The sequence below is a fragment of the Sparus aurata genome, chromosome 1 (genome assembly GCF_900880675.1).
Source record: "Sparus aurata chromosome 1, fSpaAur1.1, whole genome shotgun sequence".
NCBI lineage: Eukaryota > Metazoa > Chordata > Actinopteri > Spariformes > Sparidae > Sparus > Sparus aurata.
The window spans coordinates 18,323,497-18,348,231 of record NC_044187.1 but is presented as its reverse complement, the minus strand read 5'-3'; the positions used below and the strand labels follow the sequence as shown (position 1 = coordinate 18,348,231).

The window sequence follows — 24,735 nt, the reverse complement described above, 5'->3', positions numbered from 1 at the left end:
GAGAAGAAGAAGAAGCAGGGGGAGAAGAGGACAGGGAGAGAAGCGTGTCCGGAGAAGAAGAGAGGAGCAGGGGAGAGTGTCTGTTTTATGAACTGTAGCAGGGGGGCCGGCTGACAGTGTCACACCTCCTGTGATCTGAGTTGAGGCTCCCAAAAAGTTAATCTAACTATACTATTGGATTTAATGTTTTGAAATCATGTGTTAACCTTCCCAAAACTTCACCATCTTAAAAGTCGAATTTTTGCCTTCGTGAAAAGATGCAACATGATAATGATCATTTGTCATTCAAAAGAATTATAACCTGATTAAGACATGAAGCACTAAAGTATACAACATATAACAATATAGTATACAACACACAGTAGTACCAAGGACTTATACATATTCCTTGTAGTTCTATCTTAAACAAAACATAACAGACATTTAACTGGTAAATAATACAAGTATTACACAAGGAATGATGATCTTCAAATCTCTCCTCCATCGACAAAGGGGAGGGGGTTTCTGTTGACCTCAAACTTATTGAGTAATAAACTTAATTTGGCTTCACAAGAACATAAGAAAGATCTGTTGAATGACCTTCTTACTCTATTTCGGGATCCGTTAAATTTAAGAAATTGAGATGTAGTTTATTTGTTATTTAGGACTTATTTGAATTAGGGTGAGAACAGAAGACTGCAAAGGGCGAATGGTATGTCAGACCCAGGAACAACAAAGGTCGTAAATAACAGTTGGACATGTGAGGAGAAGAACACACAGATTAGGTTTCCTATTAAGCCTTCCCCCACTGGAGAATGTTCCAGAGGAAGAGACACGTAGATTAGTAAAACATCTTAAATCACCACATCTATGTTAGAAACCAGTCCTTCTTCCTTTTGGTGTGACCAAAGAAAACTCCATCGGGCTTGACCTTGTTTGACTTGAGGAACAGGGGTTCATCTTCTTTGGAGGAAGAGGAACAGACCAGATGTGCTTTAGTCGTTGTAAATTACAAAGAAGATCTCTGGTGATCTGTTTATAGCAAGATAAACAACATTCTCTCACTTTGTGGAGAGGAGAGGATTTGCCAGGCCAGGATATGGGGGCTTTCAGTCCCATATGCTGGAAAAAGGAGTCGATTTGGGTTAAAGGTAATCATGGCCGAAATGAGACCACCTTAAGATGCAGAGACAAGGCTTGTGTTCCTACAATTGTAAGGCCCTTTAGCTAATGTTTATGAAGTTTTTGTATGTTTTATCTGGATACAGACTGATGTGAAACAGATTGACGTTATGTCGCTGTTCTATTGGCTGATATATTATAGTCAGTAGCCCAGCAGCACTAACCTGTTGAGGCAATGATAGCTAACCTTGTTATTGCTAGCCTGGACGGGGATCTTGCTCACAATTTTTCTAAAAGACGGAGAATCCACTGTTGAAAGTGGCAGCATATCTTCGACAACATACTCTGCCACAGTCTCCTCACTTCTTGAGGTTCAAGCATCGCAGAAGGGGAGAACGGCTGTTGGCGAATTTGTATAAAAACAACACACCACTTAATTTCGGGTTTAAAATGCATTGTAACGCGCGTTACTGAGATTTGTACCAAGTAAAATATTTTTTTTGTAATGCCTTACATTACTGCGTTACAGCAAAAAGTAATGCATTACAGTAATTGCATTACTTTTGTAATGCGTTACTCCCAACACTGCATTTTGAAACATACAAATTTATGTCAAAAAAGAAAATTACAGGGTGCTCTCAGGTCTCTCTTTGTCTCGGTGCAGGTGTGCCTGAAGAACGCCAAGTGGCTTCCATTTTTTTGGATAAAACTTTGTGTTCTCCTTTAATTTCTAAACTTTTTGCTATTATGAAACATAATTTTAGAAGTTTACAGCATAACACAATGTACATAATTGTGATAAAAAGTGAAAAAAAAATAAAAATGAGTGTATATATTCCTGTAGATCATGTATTTTAACCCAGCGATATGGTGCTGGAAAAATTTGAAAATGACCCTTAAAAGTGCTTGAAAAGTGCTTGAATTTGACCTTGAAAAATGTGTACGAACCCTGGAAGATGCTAACAGCTGAGTAGATCTATGTGTAGAATACAACTTATCCTTTTGGGATTTTCAAAGGACACTGACAGTGAGGCAGCAGGGGTCTTGCCTCCCCTGTTCTGCTGCATGTGTGTGAAAGTGAGACAGCAACGAAGAGGATGGGAGGGAAAGTGAATAGAATAGAATAGATGTTTATTGTCATTGTTTCAGAAACAACTAAACACAGTTAGTAGCTCTTTATTTAGACAAAATAAATATCAATATAAACAGCAATATAAACAAGTATTAAAAAGAGATAAAAATCCGAACATACAACAATAATACAATAATATAATATATACAACCAGATAAATAGAAAAAAAAAGGTCCAAGTAGTTGTTCTTGATCTGATGGATCTATATCTCTTCCCAGAGGGCAGGGGGGAGAACAGGTAATGTCCGGGGTGAATGGGGTACTTAACAATACAGCTGGCCAGTGTAAATGTCTCTAAGAGGGGGTAGTGTCGTCCCATTGACACGCTTCGCTGCCCTCACCATCCGCTGCAGGTCCTTCCTGTCCTGTGCTGTTCAGCTGGAGAACCACACCGTGCAGCAGTAGATGCTTTCTATCGCTGACCGAAAGAAGTTGGTCAGCAGGTGTTGAGGGAGGTGAGCGTGCTTTAGCTTCCTGAGGAAGTAAAGTCTCTGTTTGGGCTTCCCCACCTGATGAGAGATGTGTGTGGTCCAGGTAAGGTCGGCTGAGATGTGAACCCCAAGGAACTTAAAGCTCCCTACCCTCTCTACCAGAGAGCTCTGTGCGTTTGAATTTCCGGAAATCCACAGTCAGTTTCTTGGTTTTCGAGGTGTTTAAATCTAGGTTATTTTCCAAACACCGTTCTGTCAGATGCTGAATCTCATCTCTGTAGGCTGGCTCAGTGTTATTTGTTATCAGTACTACGATGGTCGTGTCACTGATGGTGTTGGTGGGGTGGATGGGGGAGCAGTCATGGGTGAAGAGGGAGTAGAGGAGGGGGCTGAGGAGACACCCCTGTGGTGTGCCAGTGTTCAAGATGAGAGTGGATGATGTGCTGCCTCCCATCCTGATGTTTTGTGGTCTGTTGCTGAGAAAGTTCAGTATCCAGACCACAAAACATTAGGTGTATAGATAACCTGAGATTCTGATTGTCTACATATTTGGCTGGAGGCAAAATCAGCCTAGATTTAATCTAATTCAGACTCAATAGCCAACAATGTGTGTCTGTTCCTCTAGCTATCCTTTTAGATGTATGTATGCTTTTAAATTTTTTATCTGTGTTTTACTTTCCTCCAGGCAGCCATGGTCTTCCCATATGACCTGTAAACCAGGGCTAACTTGATGAATGCTGTCTTATTATTTTAAAGAACTAAAAATTTTACAAAACAAGCTCCTTAACATGAATAATTTACTTGCCGAGCTTAACTGCTGGTCTACAGCTCTCCTTCCATTTTTTATCTTGTTTTTATCTCAAGGCTATGTTTTGTTTCTACTTAAAGGCAGAGTGATTGTTCAATGAAAAACTTGCTGTAGTCCAAGGTTTTGGTTATTCTGTAGGAAGTTGCATCACTTTGGTACCATGGAATATTTTGTTAAAAAAACACAACCCTGGTTGAATAATTGGTGCAGAAACATTGTGCATGCAAATTGGTCATTATACTTGAGTTCTTGAACTGCTACTACAAATTCTCCTCCGAAAGGGACTGGCAGCCCTCAGACAAGACAAGATTATGGACAGCTATAAACCTCCTATTTGCCTTCAGGGTCTTTGGCCAGAAAGGCCTTAATGCAAACTTTCTGAAAAGACAATACATAAATGGCTTAGTAATCTGTTAAATCAAAAGGTCAAGCTTGTTGCTGCAACATTATTCTAAAGTCACAAGTATCCCGGTCAGCATTTGAAATGTGAGTTGTAAGATGGGTATGACTATACCAGGCCATGGTACATGTATATCGGTCAATAGTCTTATATCAGTTTCTTTTTCGAGGGGCACATTGATCTGTAGATGTGGATGGAGTGGGACTGAAGGTTAGATTGCGATAAATAATTTACTGCAGTAATCACACACAGAGGATGCCAGTAGAGTTGTCAGACTTCGATTCATTTACTGAAGGTGGACTGCTGCTTGGGACAAAGCAGTTTGTAGCATTCAGGGCTTTCCACTAAGACACAGACTAGCCAGCCATAATACATAAGTAGCCAGCCGGGGGGGGGGGGGGGGGGGGGTACGATCTTATACACTGGTCTTAAATGTAATAATAATAATAATAATATTACATTATTATTATTATTATTATTAGCCTAATTGTGCATGCAGAACAGGCAGCCTATATTAATTTCTCAGACATTTGCTCTATTATTATTATTATTATTATTATTATTATTATTATTATTAATATTATTATTATTATCAGCATCAATATCTACTCTATATATTATATTATTATTATTACAAAATATTGCATCTTCTTTTATTCATTAGTGTAACTAAGTATGCCAGACGCTAATGCACCAATAAAAACTGTGATTTGCGCACTGAAAATAATAAATAATAGGCTATACAAGCTCACATAATATTGCATCATGAGGCGTTCTGGGCTTGTAAATATCTTATTGTCGGTGCATGACACCTTCACAGTCTGCAGTGGTGGCTACACAATTAAACACTCAGTGAACGTTTCTCCCTTAGCAACTAATGAAAATACACTCTTAGAGTCCGTTTGGTTTCATTTGTACAACCGACAGTGTTTTTTGATGCCAGCACGTGTCGCAGGTATTGCTAAATGGACGCTGGAAGAGAAGAGTGGATTACCGGTGACAAAATAAGCGTATTATGGTGAGCCCTGCTTCTCGCCTCCGACGGCCGACACACTGACTCCGCTGAGTGCGCGCGCACACACACCGCGTGTCGGGGCCGCGGATGAGTTTCTCTCCCTTGTGATCAATGAAGTCGGCGATGATCGGAGTAATTTGTGATTATTATCAGTACAAGCACAGCGAATCACAATTTTAATGAGTGCGGTTCAGTTTGACATTATTGTCAGTCTGTTAGAAAAACATTTAACTTTATTAAAATCGAAAAATAATAGTCATTAAAGTAGCCGGCTGGAGTTAACTGTGTATTCGGCTATATGGCCGGCAGCCGGCGCTTGTGGAAAGCACTGAGCATTGCATTAGGGCTGGGCGATATATCGAATATACTCGATGTATCGCGGCTTGTTCTCTGTGGGATGTAGAAAATGACTATATTGTGAATATTCCAGTATACATTCAACTGTCACGCAGTTGCGTTTAGTCGCGGGCACTGAACTACAGGTTTTTCTCACTCTTTCTCATCTCTCCGCACAGAGAGATAAAACAAACGCACCTAGTTACGTACATCACATTCTGTTGTGCGTGCAACGTCATACGCCCGGCAGCATGTAGCAGCAGAGATCTTAGGTAGCGGCAGCAGCAGGTGCTATGAAAAATGGAGGGAGAATTAATTCCCAAGAAAAACAACGCAGGATACATCGTCTGGCGGTGGTTTGGGTACAAGAGGGAGGACGTAAAGTATGCATGGATTGAAGTTCTCCGTCGCTACGACAGATTTCCGTCATTCAAACTTCACAGAGGCGACTTATGAGATCAGTGTAGATCGGAGGAGACAACTGTTGGCTGATTTTTATTGACAGATTGTCACACTCTACAGCCAATGGTATCGTTAATAGCGTGTGCGCGCCTGACCAATGACAGTGAAGTGACCCACACAGGGCATGATCTGAACACGGAGCAGCGCTAAAGTTTAGCTGCTTAGCTAGCAAGGACTCATCGCGCTGCTACGTTATCAATTAGCTTTTGAGTTTAGTCAACACATGAGAACTCGTCTGACACGGAGAGTCTCCTGTTGTGTGCTACATGTGTGAAATAACAACTATAGTCTGGACTTTGTCTGCAGTGTATCTGTGTAAACGGCTTCATTCAGCGTCTCTCCCTCCCCTCTGGCACCGTGAGTTACCATGGTTACAGGAACGCCCTGAAACTTTATAATGATCAATAAGAAGTGTTTTGTTAGTTTGACTGTACAAAATCATGAATGTAGCCTGATTGTAGCTCAATGCTGAAATCTTGTATTATAACATATAGAACAAATGTAAAGCCTCAGAGCTTCTTTGATTATTAACAGTATGTTAGTGATGACAGAAAGGTGATAACTCGCCATCAGACTGACAAGGCTGCAAAAGTTGCTGTTTGTATGATGTTTTTTTATGTTAACAATAAGAGGCTCACTTTAAACAATATTAATAATAATAATGATAATGATAATTAATGATAATTATGATGAGAAGAAGAAGTAGAAGAATAGCGTACTAATAAGGTTCTCTAGATGGTTGATTATTTGAAAGAGTAAAACTTGATAGAAGCTTCGCCAAAAAAAGGCACAGTTTGATTTTATAGATTGAAAATTACATTGAAAAGACAAAAAAACCATTTTAAGTGTGAATAGAACAGCTGTTCAGATCATCCTCCGTAAAACACTGTTGGTCAAATATGTAAACGTGATGTCTGCATTAGAGAACATGGTGTGGGGTGAGGCTGTAAATCTGATCTTATTTTTTTAGCACATGTCAAGTAACGTGCCCTGTAACATGTTTCACAAATTATAAATTGGGAATATGACAGCTCGAAAAAACATTTCAGTCAAAAGATTTTTTTTTTGCTTTAATCAATTGAAATCATATTAATGCAGTATGAACAATGTTTTAATGAAGACATGTAGAATACTGGCATGATTGTATGCATCAAAGTGTTAATTCAAGGCTAAGGGAAAATATCGAGATATATATTGTGTATCGTGACATGGCCTAAAAATATCGGGATATTAGTAAAAGGCCATTTAGCCCAGCCCTACATTGCATAATGCGGTGCACAGTTTACTGTAAGTATACACGTCCTCTGTTGCTACTACTGTATCATGCTATTCAAAGTTCTAACCTCATGGTACTGTTCTATTCACACACAGTCCTTGAAGCCGTATTTTCAGTGGCTGGCTTCAGTGATTTCTTTTTTCTCACACTTGAAGCCATTTCAGAATGAGATTCGAGAAATCTTTTATGTGGTTTGTCTTTGAAGTGAACTGCCTCTCAGATGACATATATGCTGCTATTTGTTGTGAAGATTATGTGAAAACCTCAAGGCATATCATGCAAAAAAAGTCAAATGAGGACTCATTGGCATGTGTTCCAAAGAAATACCCAATTTTAACAAAACTTTCAGTATCCTTAATATATATTTTAAGTAGAGGGGGAAAGTTTGCTAGTTAAAAATAATACATTGTTACTGAAATGTTTTAATTGGCCAGTGTTGTATTGATTTCAAAACCCAGTCGCTTAATGCTGCCCTTGTTTTTCTTAGACCACTTTACCATAGACTTTTTCCCATTCTAAATGAATTCTATTTTTAGGTACATTCTCATTTCTGGGCATCCAGTTGGTTTTATTTTATTTTCTCTCCCATGTTTATGTAGGTATGCTCACAATTCTCTCTACAGACAACAATGTCCTCCAGCTCTTATGTGGTTCCAGAGTTTAGCTCTTGCTTTTTGCAGTGATTTTCAAATGGGTGCAAAATCTTTCTTACAAAACATCAAGTGGTTTAAAGCATACTCACCTGAAAAGTGCTGCTTATTAGAACTTATGGACCTGCTCTGTCTAATTCTTATCAACTGTGTATCAAAAAATTGTCCTGTCATGTTTCAAAATGAATTACGTAACCACAATGATAGCAAAAAGACATCTGTGAGAATGATAATGAAGGAGTGGGAGGATCAAACAGCGTATAGGAACATGGGCTAAGAGGGTTACTAATGAGGAAATATTATGGGAAGCCTGAAAGTCTTTTCCACTCTCAGAGCAGAATGAATGAATGCTGTTCTTAGAAGTTCACCTTTCAAAATGTGAGAATCATTACTGTAGATAACACCACTAATTACACTGGCTCTGCTTTCCCACTGAATCTTGTTGCCACTATTTGATACATTCCATGAATGTTTTAACTTAAAATACTGTGAGACCTAAAATATGTGATTTGTACTGTATGTTTAAAATTACTAAAGGAAAAACTGAACATAAAGCTGATAGTTGGGTGAAGTTGCTTAAAATCTAGTCCAATGTTTTACTAATTCATATTCATCTTTTCCTTCTCATCCTTCATTGTAAGACACAGTTCCATTCCAACATTCACCTCTAGCCTTTAATACTGAGCATGCCTCCAGGAGGTTTTTCTGAGGATATTGTTGCCAGGGAGCATGCTGCATACAGTGGTTGAGAATGTCAGAGCTTGACACCCCTGCTATGTGACACTTCCAGCTAAAACCCTTCCTCCTCGCTACCCAAAAACCCATTCAGGTACTAATTCTAATGCTCACTAATCCTGACTGCTTTGCACTTCAGCACTTGTTAACTTCAAAAGATATTTTAAATGACAAGGTATGAGAAAGTGTGCACAGTCTTTAGTGTAACATAATGCAGCTCTGCAGGATTCTTAGGTAGGACTGCACAGTTAACGTTTTCAGGAAAACATATCAATATAAAGTATTTTTGCATATTTTCTTACCTGCAAATGTACAATGCCAGTTTGTGCAGTTGTCTCCATATGCATGTTTATTTGTCTTCAGTATGTAGCAAATGTGCAAAGTGATGTACAGTTTGGTGGGGATTAGACACTCAGTAGTGTATGTTGTGTCTACTGTGACACACTTGGTGAACACCCCATGTGTAACATGGCCTGAAGCCATCACAGTAGGCCACCTTGTGAAAACTGGTTTCTATATTGTCCCTCTCACAGCTAGATGACTGATTCGCTCACTTGGAAAAATGAAGAGAACGCCTTCTTGCTTTTGTCCCCTGAGATTTTGCACACATTATGCACTTTACACATGGGCATAAGCGGATTCATCAATTATTTAAGATGGAATGTTATGGATATTACTAACTGTAGGAGGTGCAAAAGGTTAACAGAATCTCTCAGGAGCTGCATATGGATGTGTTGGATACACGTGCACGCACATGCACTTACCTTTCCCTAATGTTCAACAGTTAAAGTGCATCACTCATCCGTTAGATGCAAGTCGCAGAGGCTGAAGGCGGAAAATTGAATGGCTACGCAGAGCCACAGGGATTTACTACCGAGTGGAGAGTCTACTGGCCGGGGCTCTAGAGAGGAAAGGCCGCATGGCATTTAATACTATTGATCAGCAATAAAATGGGAGGGCAAGGCACAACAACTCCTTAGGCCTGAGGGAAAGGTTAGCCTCACCACAGCTGCAGTATAATCACTTATGTAGTAGCCTACCTGTTAACTGTTTCCTATCTCAATAAATGCTTGATATGTCATTGCTTTTAAGAAAGAAAAAAAAAATACAACATAGTTTGATTATGTTTCAACCATGATTAAAAAAAAGTTGGGATTCTTTGTAAAATTTGAATATAGCAGAAAGTTATACTATGCTAATCCTTTTTGACATATTATCAACTGAATACAGTACAAACTTAATATATTGTAATGTTTTACCTCATCAACTTAATTAATTTTTTTAAACATATGCTTTTGCTGAATAGGATGCCGGCAACACACTTCAAACAAGTTGGGACAGGGTCAACAAAACCCTTGGAATGATAACAAAACAACTGTTTGAATATTTTACAGGTAAACAGGTCAAACGTTAACAGGACTCAGGTGTTCAGCACTTTGTGAAACACAAGATTGTAAACATTGTTATTGGTAAAAACAGTTAATTTGTAATTTTTTACACAGCATCCCAACTTTTTGGGAATTGAGATTAAAATAGTAAAGGGCTGAAGGTTGTGCAACAATAAACTGGATTTCTTGTGTAAATCCATTATACATAAATAAAATCTGTTTGCAAATTCTGTGGTAACAACTGGGCTGTTTTTGCATGGGGTACACTTTTTCCAGTATCGTTCCAGCACAACATATCAGCATGCAATGATGCCCAAATATGTGTTATCCAATCAGCAGTGAGGTTTCAGATCTGAGTTGAAGTTCAAAATCCTGCATACTTGAGTAGGATTTAGAAGAGCTGGTTGAATTAATGAATTCTGGCAAGGACATGACTGCTGATGACAAAGGTGTGAGAAATAAATGGAGTCAGACTGAGTGGAGGATGGGAAATGGCTAGCATTGGTGGTGCAAACTGGATGAATCCAGCTAAGCTTGTTTCTCCACCATGTGTTTGAAGAATTTACAGTGTCGCACTATTAATTCAGGATAGGACAAATGTCTGACGTGAGAAGTACTCTGTCTTGGCTGACTGTTGACATTGCTATGGCTAGCTATATATTTTAATTGTCCATAACAAAAGTAAAACGAAAATAAATATTGTAATGCATCATCATACATCATATGTTGCTAACAAGGCAAGACATCGATTGTATATAGATTTTCCCCTTTTCTGTTTCTAGATTATCATATTTCCTCTCACCTAAATCTGCATGAGATTCCTGTGCAAGTGTATTCTTATGTCTGCTTTAGAAAGGCCAAGCAATCTTTGTGGATTTGTCCTCATTGTGCCTCTGCTGTCCTGCGTCTTCTTTGCCCAGTGACCGTGTCTTGATGTCTCTCTGTGCTCATTGCATGTGTCTCATTCCTTGTGCAATCAATCCTTGGGAACATCTTGAAATGTTCCTAGGGGAGAGAACTGACCCCAAAAATATCCGTTATTCACAGTATCAGCTGTCCACATGCATTTTGTTCAACATTGGCCATGCCAATATGTGGCTGGACATGTTAATTTGTAGTTGGCAGCATGACACGTGCAGAGTCTGTTCAGCTTGCAGTTGTTATAGATTTTTTTTTTTTTTTATCAGTGTAATTTACTGTTACTTTAACATTATTAGCCTACATAGCAGGAGCAGTAGTTATCCTATAGGGTTAACACATGTGGACAGCTACATTAAACAGTGTTGATTCAAGACTGAAACTCTGCATGGAAGAAGAAATCTGTGTGCACTCATTAGAGTTATAAAGCCGTGCATACACATTGTTTGGTTATATAAGTCATACTTATTCTATGATTATGTGCGTGCATGCGTGAGCCTGAATTGCACCTCCACTGAAAAAAAGCTATAAATGACTGTAGACACATGCTTGAACCAGTGTCTGCGTTTAAGATTGCATATTTCTGCTCCAGTGTCTCAGTAAGGAAAAAAAAAAAAAAAAGAGTAAGCACAATTTTACCAGTCCCTCCAGCATCACCCTAGCTGCCATCCTTATGCAAGGTTATTACACACGGTGTTGTTTGTGGCACAAGTAGTGCTCATTAAACGAAAATGAGCTCATAAAACATTCTGTTTATACTTTTTCTAGTGAGGGATAAATGATAATTGAATAATGAATGATTTGGTCTCTCACTACTATATTCGTCTACTCTCCCATATCTTGCTGTGCTCTGGAAAAACCTTGTGTTCACATGGCAGGCAAGAAGTATGCAAATAAATAACAATTAATGTGTGGAAAATGCAATGGCATAATTGTATTTGTATGCATACTTATTGTGTTTACATCTTGCCCCTGGAGAACCACTGTGTGTTATGCAGCATGTTGCAAATACACCATTTACTGATATTACTGAGCGGAGGACCCCTGTGGTCAGCACATAACAACATAATGAGCCAAACGGTTCCATGTGTCTCTTTTCACCATCAAGAAGTATTCACATATACATTTTAATTCTCTCCTTATCAGGCAGAACACAACCAGACAAGAGTCTCCCTCTTTAGCCAGCTAAGAATTAAATATTTTATACTGTTGCAGCATCTGTCCAGACAGCTCACACTCATGTCTCTATCCCTCTTACTCTATATACTCTTATCCCTCTTACTCCCTGTTACTCTTTTGTCAACACTAATGTATGTCCAATTATATCATTCTAAATCTGCTGATAAGACCTTAACATTTTATTCTTCCTGCTATCGTTAAGATTGTGCTCACAGCTTATATTTTTATGTGCTTACTGTAAGCAATTGTATAATTGGCTTACAGTAATAATGGCAAATAAGTTGACTCATTCATGCACTCATGAGTCCTGATAGAACTGATGTGTGCTCTTGTTGAGCCTGGGCTTCTATTCTTTGCTTTTTTTTCTTTCAACATTTCTGGGTGGTGATGTAGTGGAATTAAAGAGAATTTGGTGCACCATCAAATATCCAAGAACACTCATTATTTGTAAGGTAAAGTTATGAAACATGGTTCTATACAGTATATATTCTGTCACCGTAGTCCACATAGTAAAGCTTGCCTGAGTGGTTGAGGCAAAGGCTTGAGTATGACATAACTTGTGGCTGTATGGAAATAACCCCAGTGTGGTCTTGCATAAAATCCAAGCAGTGCTGCTAATACACACGATAAATGGGCTTGCCCAGGGCCAATTACCAGCTGGCAGAAAAGGGCAAGGCTGCCTTGCCAAGACGCTGAATCTGTTTTGTTTTGTAGAAGGCCGCATTTGGATGCACCGGGCAAACATTACTGTGGCCCGCGTCATTTCTTTTTGCAAACTACTTTTGTTCCTACCTGCTTCCCTGGGGGAACTGTTTGATTAGGCTGTGTGCTCAGTTCTTTTTTCTGTTTTTGTATTTGCAATAGGTACTGAAGGCTTCTGTTTTCTGTTTTGAAGTCAAGACATGCAAAAATAGCTTTATGACACCATTTATCATTTCACTGCTCTTTGAGGCTGTATGCCTTGTGTGTGTAGAACAGGTTTGATCTTATACTGCTCACCCCTGTAATGGCCACATGTGCCCATAGAGGGGGAGTAATGTAAGTAAAGGACTGTGTCTGACATCTCACAGATGATTTAGTTCACTGCAGTACAGGTGTCATTTTTTTTGAATGATCAGTCAGCCAGTCGAAGAAAAGTAAACTTCAAAATTTATAAAAATAAAAATATTAAAAAAAAGTGAGAGACAGAATTCTGGATCTGGGGTCTATTCTGGACGGTAACCCATCCCCCATTTAAGTTTCGGGGAAATCTGTAAAATCTTGAAAACATACATGCACACATTTGTATGACAACAAGATTAAACAGATTTTACTACATACGTAGTGTACCAGTGACTGAAATGGGTAGATTAAACACATTTTAAGAGAGACTTATTACCCTTTCGGAGACCCTTTAGGGGTTTCCTCATTGTGTAACATCCTGTCAGATAATGTGGCAAAATAAAGTGGTCCATAAAATTGCTCCGAATTGCTTGTTATTACTGATGGCATTGGCTGACTGCCAGTCTTGGGACAAATTGTTCTGAAGTATCACACTGAACTGGATGTCATATATTTGTGTAATAAGTATACATTTGGCAACACTCATACAGTAATGCCTGTGGAAGAGTTTTCATTTTTTATTTGCTTTTCAACCCTCTTTTTCAAGCTTTTTTGCGATTCACCTTGGGCTCCAGATGGTTATCCAGTATCACATTTAGATTATAAATAGATAATAGATTTAATTTATTTTTTTATCTGTACTTCATAAAGGACTTCTGACATCACAAAATTCTGCCATCTACATAATACATTGTACAAATTCTTACAAATTACGCATTCAGTGACGAATAAGGTTTTAAGTTGACCAAAAATGTAAATAGGTTAAAACTGAGATCAATGTAGTTTTTACCTTTTATGAGGATGTTATGTACTCATTTTTAAAATTTCATTTTCAAAAAATGTATTTTATGTGTTTTAATTTAGAGTTATTTGATGACACCAGTCAAAAATGTCCTACTGGATAACGTTAATGAATTTTCAAAATATTATTATATTAGAACTTTTAAAGTCAATAATGCTTCATAAATATGTAAAGTAAGACAGTTACCAATATTTAAAGCTCAGGAAATGAAACTTAGACAATTCCTTTTTTTCATTATAATGTGTTTGCTATAGACATGACCCTACTTAATCAAGTTCTCACCTACATTTTAATGCTACAAAGTGATTCAATCTGCAAAATCCTTAACAGTACTTGGCATCATACTATTATTGTTTTCTCAACTCCATAAAATGAAATTATGCATTTTAAGGCATTTTAATCAGCGTTATCCCACCTGACTGAAATCGTTACCCGGTATGACACCTAATGTTTCCACTTGAAATGTCATCTTTACACAACTTAAATATTATTGATGTTCATCAATAATCCATGTTTACATCAGAGTAACAGTGGGACAGTCGACTCAGGGACACATAACATATTTTAAAAACTTTAAGCAATTTAAAGTGTTCAAATACTAAAAAGTGCTTAAAAATCCATCCATCCATCCATTTTCATCCGCTTATCCGGGGCCGGGTCGCGGGGGCAGCTGCCTGAGCAGGGACACCCAGACTTCCCTCTCCCCGGACACTGCCTCCAGCTCTTCCGGGAGGACCCCAAGGCGTTCCCAGGCCAGCTGGGCGACATAGTCACACCAGCGTGTCCTGGGTCTTCCTCGGGGTCTCCTCCCGGAGGGACATGCCAGGAACACCTCCCGAGGGAGGCGTCCCGGGGGCATCCGAAACAGATGCCCGAGCCACCTCAGCTGGCTCCTCTCGATGTGGATGAGCAGCGGCTCTACTCTGAGCTCCTCCCGGGTGACAGAGCTCTTCACCCTATCTCTAAGGGAGCGCCCTGCCACCCTGCGGAGGAAACTCATTTCGGCCGCTTGTGTCCGGGATCTTATTCTTTCGGTCATGACCCAAAGTTCATGGCCATAGGTGAGGGTCGGAACGTAGATTGACTGGTAAATCGAGAGCTTCGCCTTTCGGCTCAGCTCTCTCTTCACCACGACGGACCGATACAAAGACCGCATTACTGCGGCCGCTGCACCGATCCGTCTGTCAATCTCACGCTCCATCCTTCCCTCACTCGTGAACAAGACCCCAAGATACTTAAACTCCTCCACTTGAGGCAGGAACTCTCCTCCCACCTGGAGGGAGCAGGCCACCTTTTTCCGGTCGAGAACCATGGCCTCGGATTTGGAGGTGCTGATCTTCATCCCAGCCGCTTCGCAGTCGGCTGCAAACCGCCCCAGGACATGCTGGAGGTCCTGGCTCGAAGGAGCCAACAAGACCACATCATCCGCGAAAAGCAGAGATGAGATCCATTGGCTCCCGAACCAGATCCCCTCCGGCCCGTGGCTGCGCCTAGAAATTCTGTCCATAAAAGTAATGAACAGAACCGGTGACAAAGGGCAGCCCTGCCGGAGTCCAACATGTACTGGGAACAGGTCTGACTTACTGCCGGCAATGCGAACCAAGCTCCTGCTCCGGCAGTACAGGGACCGTACGGCCCTTAACAGAGGGCCCCCGACCCCGTACTCCCGGAGCACCCCCCACAGTATGCCACGAGGGACACGGTCGAATGCCTTCTCCAAGTCCACAAAACACATGTGGACTGGTTGGGCAAACTCCCATGAACCCTCGAGCACCCTGTGGAGGGTATAGAGCTGGTCCAGTGTTCCACGGCCAGGACGAAAACCGCATTGTTCCTCCTGGATCCGAGGTTCGACTATCGGCCGAATTCTCCTCTCCAGTACCCTGGAATAGACTTTCCCGGGGAGGCTGAGGAGTGTGATCCCCCGATAGTTGGAACACACCCTCCGGTCCCCCTTTTTAAATAGGGGGACCACCACCCCGGTCTGCCAGTCCAGAGGCACTGTCCCCGACTGCCACGCGATGCTGCAGAGACGTGTCAGCCAAGACAGCCCCACAACATCCAGAGACTTGAGGTACTCAGGGCGGATCTCATCCACCCCCGGTGCTTTGCCACTGAGGAGCTTACGGACTACCTCAGTGACTTCGGCTTGGGTGATGGATGGGTCAACCTCTGAGTCCCCAGCCTCTGCTTCCTCTATGGAAGGCGTGTCAGCGGGATTGAGGAGATCCTCGAAGTATTCCTTCCACCGCCCGACGATGTCCCCAGTCGAGGTCAACAGCTCCCCACCTCCACTGTAAACAGTGTTGGTGGGGGACTGCTTCCCCTTCCTGAGGCGCCGGATGGTTTGCCAGAATTTCTTCGAGGCCGACCGGTAGTCCTCCTCCATGGCCTCCCCGAACTCTTCCCAGACCCGAGTTTTTGCTTCCGAGACTGCCCGTGCTGCCGCACGCTTGGCCTGCCGGTACCCGTCAGCTGCCTCAGGAGTCCCCCGGGCCAGCCAGGCCCGGAAGGACTCCTTCTTCAGCTTGACAGCAACCCTTACTTCCGGGGTCCACCACCGGGTTCGGGGATTGCCGCCGTGACAGGCACCGGAGACCTTACGGCCACAGCTCCGGACAGCCGCGTCAACAATGGAGGTGGAGAACATGGTCCATTCGGACTCAATGTCCCCAGCCTCCCTCGGGATCTGGTCAAAGCTCTCCCGGAGGTGGGAGTTAAAGATCTCCCTGGCAGAGGGTTCTGCCAGACGTTCCCAGCAGACCCTCACGATACGTTTGGGTCTGCCAGGTCTGTCCAGCTTCCTCCCCCGCCAGCGGATCCAACTCACCACCAGATGATGATCAGTTGACAGCTCAGCCCCTCTCTTCACCCGAGTGTCCAAGACATACGGCCGGAGGTCAGATGACACGACCACAAAGTCGATCATTGATCTCCGGCCTAGGGTGTCCTGGTGCCACGTGCACATATGGACACCCTTATGCTTGAACATGGTGTTTGTTATGGACAAACTGTGACTAGCACAGAAGTCAAGTAACAAAACACCACTCGGGTTCAGATCGGGGAGGCCGTTCCTCCCAATCACACCCCTCCAGGTAACACTGTCATCGCCCACGTGGGCGTTGAAGTCCCCCAGGAGAACGACGGAGTCCCCGGTTGGAGCACTCTCCAGTACCCCTCCCAGGGACTCCAAGAAGGCCGGGTACTCTGCACCGCTGTTCGGCCCATAAGCCGAGACAACGGTGAGAGTCCTATCCCCGACCCGAAGGCACAGGGAAACGACCCTCTCGTTCACCGGGGAGAACTCCAACACATGGCGGCTGAGCTGGGGTGCTATAAGCAAGCCCACACCAGCTCGCCGCCTCTCGCCGCGGGCAACTCCAGAGTAGAAGAGAGTCCAGCCTCTCTCAAGGAGTTGGGTTCCAGAGCCCAGGCTGTGCGTGGAGGTGAGCCCGACTATTTCTAGCCGGTACCGCTCAACCTCCCGCACCAGCTCAGGCTCTTTCCCCCCCAGTGAGGTGACATTCCATGTCCCCATGGCTAGAGTCACCATCCGGGGATTGGGCCGCCGGGGCCCCCGCCCACGACCGCCACCCATATCCCTCTGCACCGGCCCCTTCTGAACCCTCCCGCGAGTGGTGAGCCCACGGGAGGGCGGGCCCACGTTGCTCGTTCGGGCTGCGCCCGGCCGGGTCCCGTGGGCAGAGACCCGGCCACCAGGCGCTCGCCTGCGAGCCCCAACCCCAGGCCTGGCTCCAGGGTGGGGCCCCGGTGACGCCGATCCGGGCGACGTGCACGTCCTTGGTCTTGTTATATTCATTGCTTAAAAATACCATTATTAAAATATAATATGCCAGCAATAAATTTAAATGTGCATAATAATGTGTTAATATCACAATAAGAATGGAAATTATACAAATAAAAGCATAAAACAGTACTGTCAAATATGTGTCATTCTGTATAACAGATGACACTGTGGGGTAACAGAAAATAACTGTTATCCTATATGACAAAATCGTTATCCAGTATGACGAAACTCCATTTGAAACTCAATCAGGCAGTTGTTTTGGCTACCTACAGAAATCTGGAAACTTGACCCTCAACATTAAAGTATATAATTTCACATAAAACAAACAAATTTGCATAAAATCAACATTATATATGTTTTTTAGCGTTATCCCATATGACACAGGATTTTACAACATAGTGTACCAGTGACTGAAAAGAGTAAATAAAGCACATTTTAAGAGAGACTTATTAACCTTTCACCATTGTTTTGGGGTCCTTTCGGGTCTTCCTGATGGCCTAACTTTCTGTCTGATAATGTGTGCCCCATAATGCCCCATAAATTTGCTCCAGATTGCTTGTTATCCCGGATGACATTGGCTGACATACCAGTTTTGGGACGAGTTGGTCAAAAGCATAAGAATCCACTGGATGTCTAATTTTTTTGTAACATTTTCATGTATCAAAGGCAACACTCATACAATAATGCCAGGGGCAGAGATTTTTTAATTTATTTTCTTTTCAACTATTTTGAAGCTTTTTTGCATTTCACCGTGAGGTCCGGACAGTTATCCGGTATGACATTTTGTGACAATTGTGTCTAATAACTCTTAAACTTTATAAAACCCTCAATATATGTTCCTATCATTAGATAAGCAGATATTAATAGATTGAATTAATGTGGTTTTTATTAAAATTTTTTGTGTTTTTACTCCATAAATGTGCTTTGGACATCAAAATTGCACGTCACGTCATTGACATTTTCCCTGTATTTTTAAAGTGGCATCGCTGTGTTAGAAGTTTGTCAGTGTGTGTGTCTGTTTGTTGGGTATTGCTATTATCTTTCAAGCATACTCATTACTTGCAATGTAAGCAATGTTACATCATGTTGCAGCATTTGTTCCCTGTTTTCTTGATAGGCTGCGTGTGAACTTGATGGCTGTCAGTGCCGAATATGTTTCAAAAGTTAAACAGCCAGGCTATTTGTCACATGCCATGTCTCTGTGAAAGTGACAGTGAATAAACTTGGATGCCTCAGCAACCATAGTAAAAAAGATGCAGTGTCTGAGGACCTCAAAATGGAATGTCGTTCAGCCTGAAACTAAAGCAATGCCTTTCCTCCCTCAATGTTTGTCCCTCCCAGGGATGTTTGTTAAATCTGATTTCCACGCTTCATCTAATCAGTGTAAACTCTGCTGCTTGTTTATGTAAGTCCTTTAAATTAGTTCTCTGGCTATGCTTCCGGATGTACGCAGCAGCCTGTATAGCCCCTTAACTCAGCTTGTCTGTGTTAGATCCTTTCAACTTATCTGTCTCCAAAAAGTATGGCCAGTTCTTTAATCTGAGGTAGTACCATGCTTTATATTAGGGTTGACAAGATCATGTAAAGCCCTATGGAAAAGAATTAAGTTAAATTCTAAAATAACACTCACAACACTGCCACAATAGTGGCTTATGTTCATTGCCAGCTGAAATGAGTGCTCACTAATACACTATTTTTATCGTCATTATAATATGAACATGCACAATAAACACCAAAAGAAGAATAACTAAAAGAACTATCATTTTATATACAGACACCATGCATTCACACTTGGCATGCAAACATTTAACCTGTCACATGGAGCTGTGGATACAGTACATAGGCCATGCATTCACAACATTTGGCCGATGAGATAAAGCCCCAGCTAGCTGTCAGCTAATCAGCACATCAGTTTTTTAAATTTATTTTCATCTTCATGTTGTCATCACAATATTGAGCAATGTTATCACACACTGCAGGTTTTTTCTCATATTGTGCAGGCCTAGTTGAAAGCACCTATAGCTATGAAAAAAGACTGAATTATTGGATCCTAAATTTCAAGTGCATTTCTATTAGTCCACTTCAGGCCAGCAATCTTAAATACTTCATTGTCATGAAACCTAACAGGCATTTTTTATGTCTCAGTAGGGACAGCACAAATAATTGAAATAAATGATAGCTGCTTTTGCAATACGCAGTGTCAACCAACTTTGTCTTTACTGACTCAATCCCTGTGGAAAAGCTACATGACACATGCAGTAGCCTAATCTCTTAGGGTTATACAGCCGGGACCTGGTATAATGATTAGATATGCATTTGAAGTGCAGATGAATCATGCAGCCTCATAACTCTAACGCCCATGTTCTTGCCTGTTGTTCCGTTGAAGAGAATACATGATATTAAGTAGTTAAGTTAAAGATCTTATTAACTCCAAGGTTGAGCCAAGATAAAAGAGAAAAGCTAAAGACTTGACTTCTACTCTCTAAGCAAAAATATCTGAAGACAGTAGCAGATGTTGCAGTTCCTCTTTCGTCTGTGATACATTTATGTGCCACAAAATTACAACCAGAGAAGCTCTGGGACTGTAGAGAATGGAATTACCACCTGGATCTTCTTTTTATTTACAGAAATAAAATGATAATACGTGGGTATTTAAAAAAAAACCCTCACACCAGGTAATCAGGTAACCCCTCCCGTGAGCTGGTATAGTCGACACAGAACAATTAAAATCAACCAATTGAAAACAGTTGTAGTTGGGTGATTGATCTGTCGTCCCTATTCCTACCGACGTATTTACATTGCTGCCTCTAATCCACAGTGTCCCTTGCCAGCTGTTGGCAGCGCATCTACTTTGTAATGGCATGGGCAGCCAACTTAGGGATGTCATTAGCTCCAATTATTGCTCTGCTTGACTGAAGTACTGCTAAAGAATATAATGCAGTTTTAAAGAACCAGGTGCAAACACTTGCATTCTACACGTGACATTTTTGCCAACGTGCACAGCCCTAAACAAATTGAATTATGTTTTCATTATCACCGCGATGAAGCCAGAAGCCCTCCATGGCCTCCCCATTCACCACTTCTAAACAATGAACCTTAATGGGACTTTATGAATTAGCATAATCACTGTGGAGAACATATCAAACTTCCAACCACACACAGATTATGTGTATGTTATTGTTCTGCACCGCAATTAAACTGTCTATACACAGCTGTAAAGGGCACTTTAGCAAGAGTTAGGCAGGTGACAATACAAAACAAAGTATTTTGATGTTGAGCTGAAGAATGCCATGATGAGAGCTCATCCATTGTTTCTTAAATGAGGGCTTTTTTTATTGCGTTTTAGTTCAGTAGAGCCCTTGTGTCAATAGAGCAGATCATTGTTCAAAGAACTGACAACGAGCAAGTGGGCATGATTATGACGTTGATGAAGGTGACTTTGAGTAGCTGCTTCGTACTCTTCCGTTTGCTTGTTTTGTTGGTATTGCAGACACATCCGAATACATGTAGTGCTGATATCATCGGGAAATTAGTCACCTTTTCAGAAGAGTTCTGTTCCTCCTCTCCAGCCTCCTGTTGTGTTATGTATTACTTTGTTAACATGATAGTCTGGAATTCACAAGAGAAAATGGGTAACGAGATAAAGGTCGTTTTTACCAAAACAGTTAGGTCTAAGTCAGTGACTTAGATAAGTTCCTAAACTCTTGACCAGCTGCATATATTTGTGGTGAATTACTATGAAAAGACCCTTGATAGCCAATCAGAAATTTATATTTGCTTTCCTGCATACTAGATGTATAAAAATTCAAGAATCTGCAGTAAGCCAGAAATTACTGTCTGGGGGTTTGGAGCAATATAATGGCCATGTTAATTAGTCATACAGTATAAAACATTTGTAACGATTAAAGATCTGCACTGATGGAAATTTCTTTTCTGCATCACTAGCTGATTTTGGATCACCCGGGGCACACCAGTGCACTGTTAAGTTTATGCTAAACAACAATAACAGCAATTAGTAATGCGGTCTGTGAGGTAGAACATGAAAAAATAAAAAAATGTTGCCTTTATTTGTGTTTTATTGATTGTGCTTGTTTGTCAGCTTGTCTGTTGGTGGTGGCAGATCTACGCCTTTATGTGGGCAGCCAGCATCTGAGTGTGTGCGTGTGGCAGAGGGGAATTTGTGTGCACAGGTTTGTGTGCGCTTTCATGTGTAAATATAATGATGAGTTATTGATTTAACAAACTTAGATTGAAAGAAACACACACCGTTGCACTTCATAATGAGCACTCGTTCAGCTGTGTAAGGTGATGTCAGGCAGATGAGATGATGGTAAACAGATGTTTCAAAGTTGGTTCTCAGGGCAGCTTTGAATACAGATTTTCTAAAAATAGTGGCCTTAAATCATGAATTAAAAAACACTTATAAAAGGATTATGACCGAAAAAAGTTACTTAGTTTTATATCAGCTCTGCTTTTCCTTGATCCATCAGGAGCACGGACATACATCATTAAAGTTTTTTATTCCAGTCTAGAATCCCTAAAGTAATGCAGCAAAGAAAGGACATAACTTTGCTCTTAGCACCTTCTCAAAGTGAAAGCCTCTGATATATTCCAGAAAATGAATCATGTCACCCCATTGTGCATTTTCAGCTGAAGTAAGATATGTACTCCCACAGCAAAGTCTGATTGTAAGGTTTAATGAGCAATTCTTTCCACGTGCCTCCTTACAGGCTTTAGACAGACATGTGTCATTATGTCCATCAACAGTGTAACGGACGTACAAGTTTAAGAAATAATTCCACTCTTAAATTAATAATTGACCGGTGGAAAGTGATTTTTGCTCTGCTGTTGTCTGTCCCGTAGGCTGAGTGAGCTTAATGTGTTGTTTTTTTCCCTAAATTACTTGCAAACACAGACATTCTTTTTCAGAACATTTCTGTCTGATGATAATGACACTTTAATTATAGCTCAATACGGTATAATTAATATGGATGGTTTCAAACCACTTTTATTTTTCTCACAGCATGTCTGTAAAAGAAGGATTAACTAAACATACTTGCACAGTGTGTGTTGCTCTCCAAGTGCTATTTGCAATAGATATTTCTCAGATTTTTTTCAGGCTTGCATCTTCCCGAATGAAGTTTGTGATGGCTGATTAGTTAAAAGCTTTTTAGCTTTTAGTGAGGATGCTTGTTCCTCTTGATTTTGTAACTTCTTTAAGGCAAAGTGCTCGTCTGAAACAGGCTCTTTATTTTTGTGGCCCTTGAACAATGCCACTTCATCTACACATGCAATAACATGAACCAACCATAGAAGCCAGTGTAAAAGCAGCTGAGATCCACGTCCTTTCTAATGCCTGGCAGGAGGTGACTCCACTGGTTGCAAAAATGAAGTCAGATGTATGTAAGCTTAAGAGAAAATGATCTCTGAACATATCTCTCTGCATTTCATCTTCTTGACTGACTGTCTGCTGTAGGGAGAAATCAATGGCTATATAGTCCAATACAGTATTGCTTCTTTACAGTACTAGAAGCTTTCTAATGGAAATATCGCAATACACTTTCTGACAAAATATACTTTGGCAAAATGCTGACTTTTCCCAGTTAGACCTCAAGTTCATTCTGTTGGGTTCAGTAACACATCATCCCATTGATTCTGTGCAGTGTTGCCTCTCCGAAAGAACTGAGATCAAGGAAATTGTTGCCTAAGGTTCATTTCAGTCACTGATGTACTGGCTGTAGTTTCCAGCACTGACGCCTACTGAAGCTGAGGGCTAAGTATTTTCAGTGGGTCCTGTCTAAGATGAGGCAATGTACCTGATTAATGCTATGTACAATTGTGCATGTTTCTGTAGCTGTGATAGCATTCAGAATGAATTGCCTCATTACAGTTGTGGAAGCCCACATTATGGATAAAGACATGGCTATTTGTCACTGTAGTTAAAAGGGTTTTTCTAAGGTTGTTTCACTTTTCATTCCAAAACTAGGACAGAATATTCTCCCATCATTCTAATGGAATGTACATCTACCAAAAAAAGGAATGAAAGTAGGATATTGGTTAAAATTGATCTTTGCTGGGTAACAGCTAGAGACAGCTCATTGCATCTGTCAGTATTACAAAGATATCATATTTATCTTATGATATCTCACAATAATGATTTGTCGATTCACTGTCAGTTGCTGACATTAGCAAAGCATGCAACCAGTTATAGATTTGGAGCATTTTAAAAAAAATTGTTATACAACACCATCCAACACCAGCACCAAGAGCAAGCTATCATTTTTCACCCTTATTTGACATACTGTATGGTATTCAACCGACTGTAATTACCTTTCCTCCTTCTTAGGTAACTACCCTGGTGAACACCAGCAACAAAGGGCCATCCAGTAAGAAGAAGGGGCGCTCCAAGAAGGCCCATGTCCTGGCAGTATCTGTGGAACAGGCTACCCAGAACTTTCTGGAAAAGGGGGAGCAGATTGCCAAAGACAGCCAGGACCTCAAGGAGGAGCTCATTGCTGCTGTGGAGGATGTTCGTAAACAAGGTGAGCTTGTTGAATGTTCATATTCACGTTTACAATCACATTAGTTGTGTGATATATTTGCGTGGCTTTATACCCACGCTGTCACCTTGCAATATCCTTGTCATTCAACTCCAGACAGTAATTCCTCCTCTCCCTCAGCAATATTATCATTTAATTATTATATATATTTTATTATTCTCCTTCATAGAACACTAACGGACACATAATTTCTAAAGTAAACCATGGTAAATGACTTTGGGTTGTTTTCTAAACTTTCTAGAGCGCCATCCGACAGTTAAGGGCTGATTTAGGATCTGCATCAAATTAGACTGGCTTATTGATACCAGCCACTTAAGCACACCTGATTTTTTTTCCATCATGATTAATTTATAATTCTCAGAGAAATTAACTGAACTGTCAATTGCCCTCTCCCAATGTATAAGAGAGTGGTAAAAAATCTAACCAACCAACAAATGGACATGGGTGACAACACAACCTTCTTGGCTAAGGTAATTAGGAAAGTGGCGGATAATGAACATTTCCATGTGACACATGAATTAAAGAAATCGAGTTTATGTCTTCTTGAAGCATTCTTATTTACTTCAATTGCATCCATTCCACAATTTTCTAAAGTTTAAGGCTTGCAATTTTCAGGTCAGGTTGTCAGTAAAAT

General features: G+C 41.0%; 1 protein-coding gene across 2 annotated transcripts in view; it reads left to right on the top strand.

Moving 5' to 3' along the window:
- The window catches only part of ctnna2 (catenin (cadherin-associated protein), alpha 2), a 383,489-nt gene that overhangs the window by 45,693 nt on the left and 313,061 nt on the right, over window positions 1–24,735 (top strand). For both annotated transcript variants that reach the window (XM_030412821.1, XM_030412835.1), the window contains exon 3: window positions 23,888–24,083. In XM_030412821.1, the coding sequence (XP_030268681.1) occupies window positions 23,888–24,083 (196 nt within the window). The remainder of the gene's footprint in view (window positions 1–23,887; window positions 24,084–24,735) is intronic.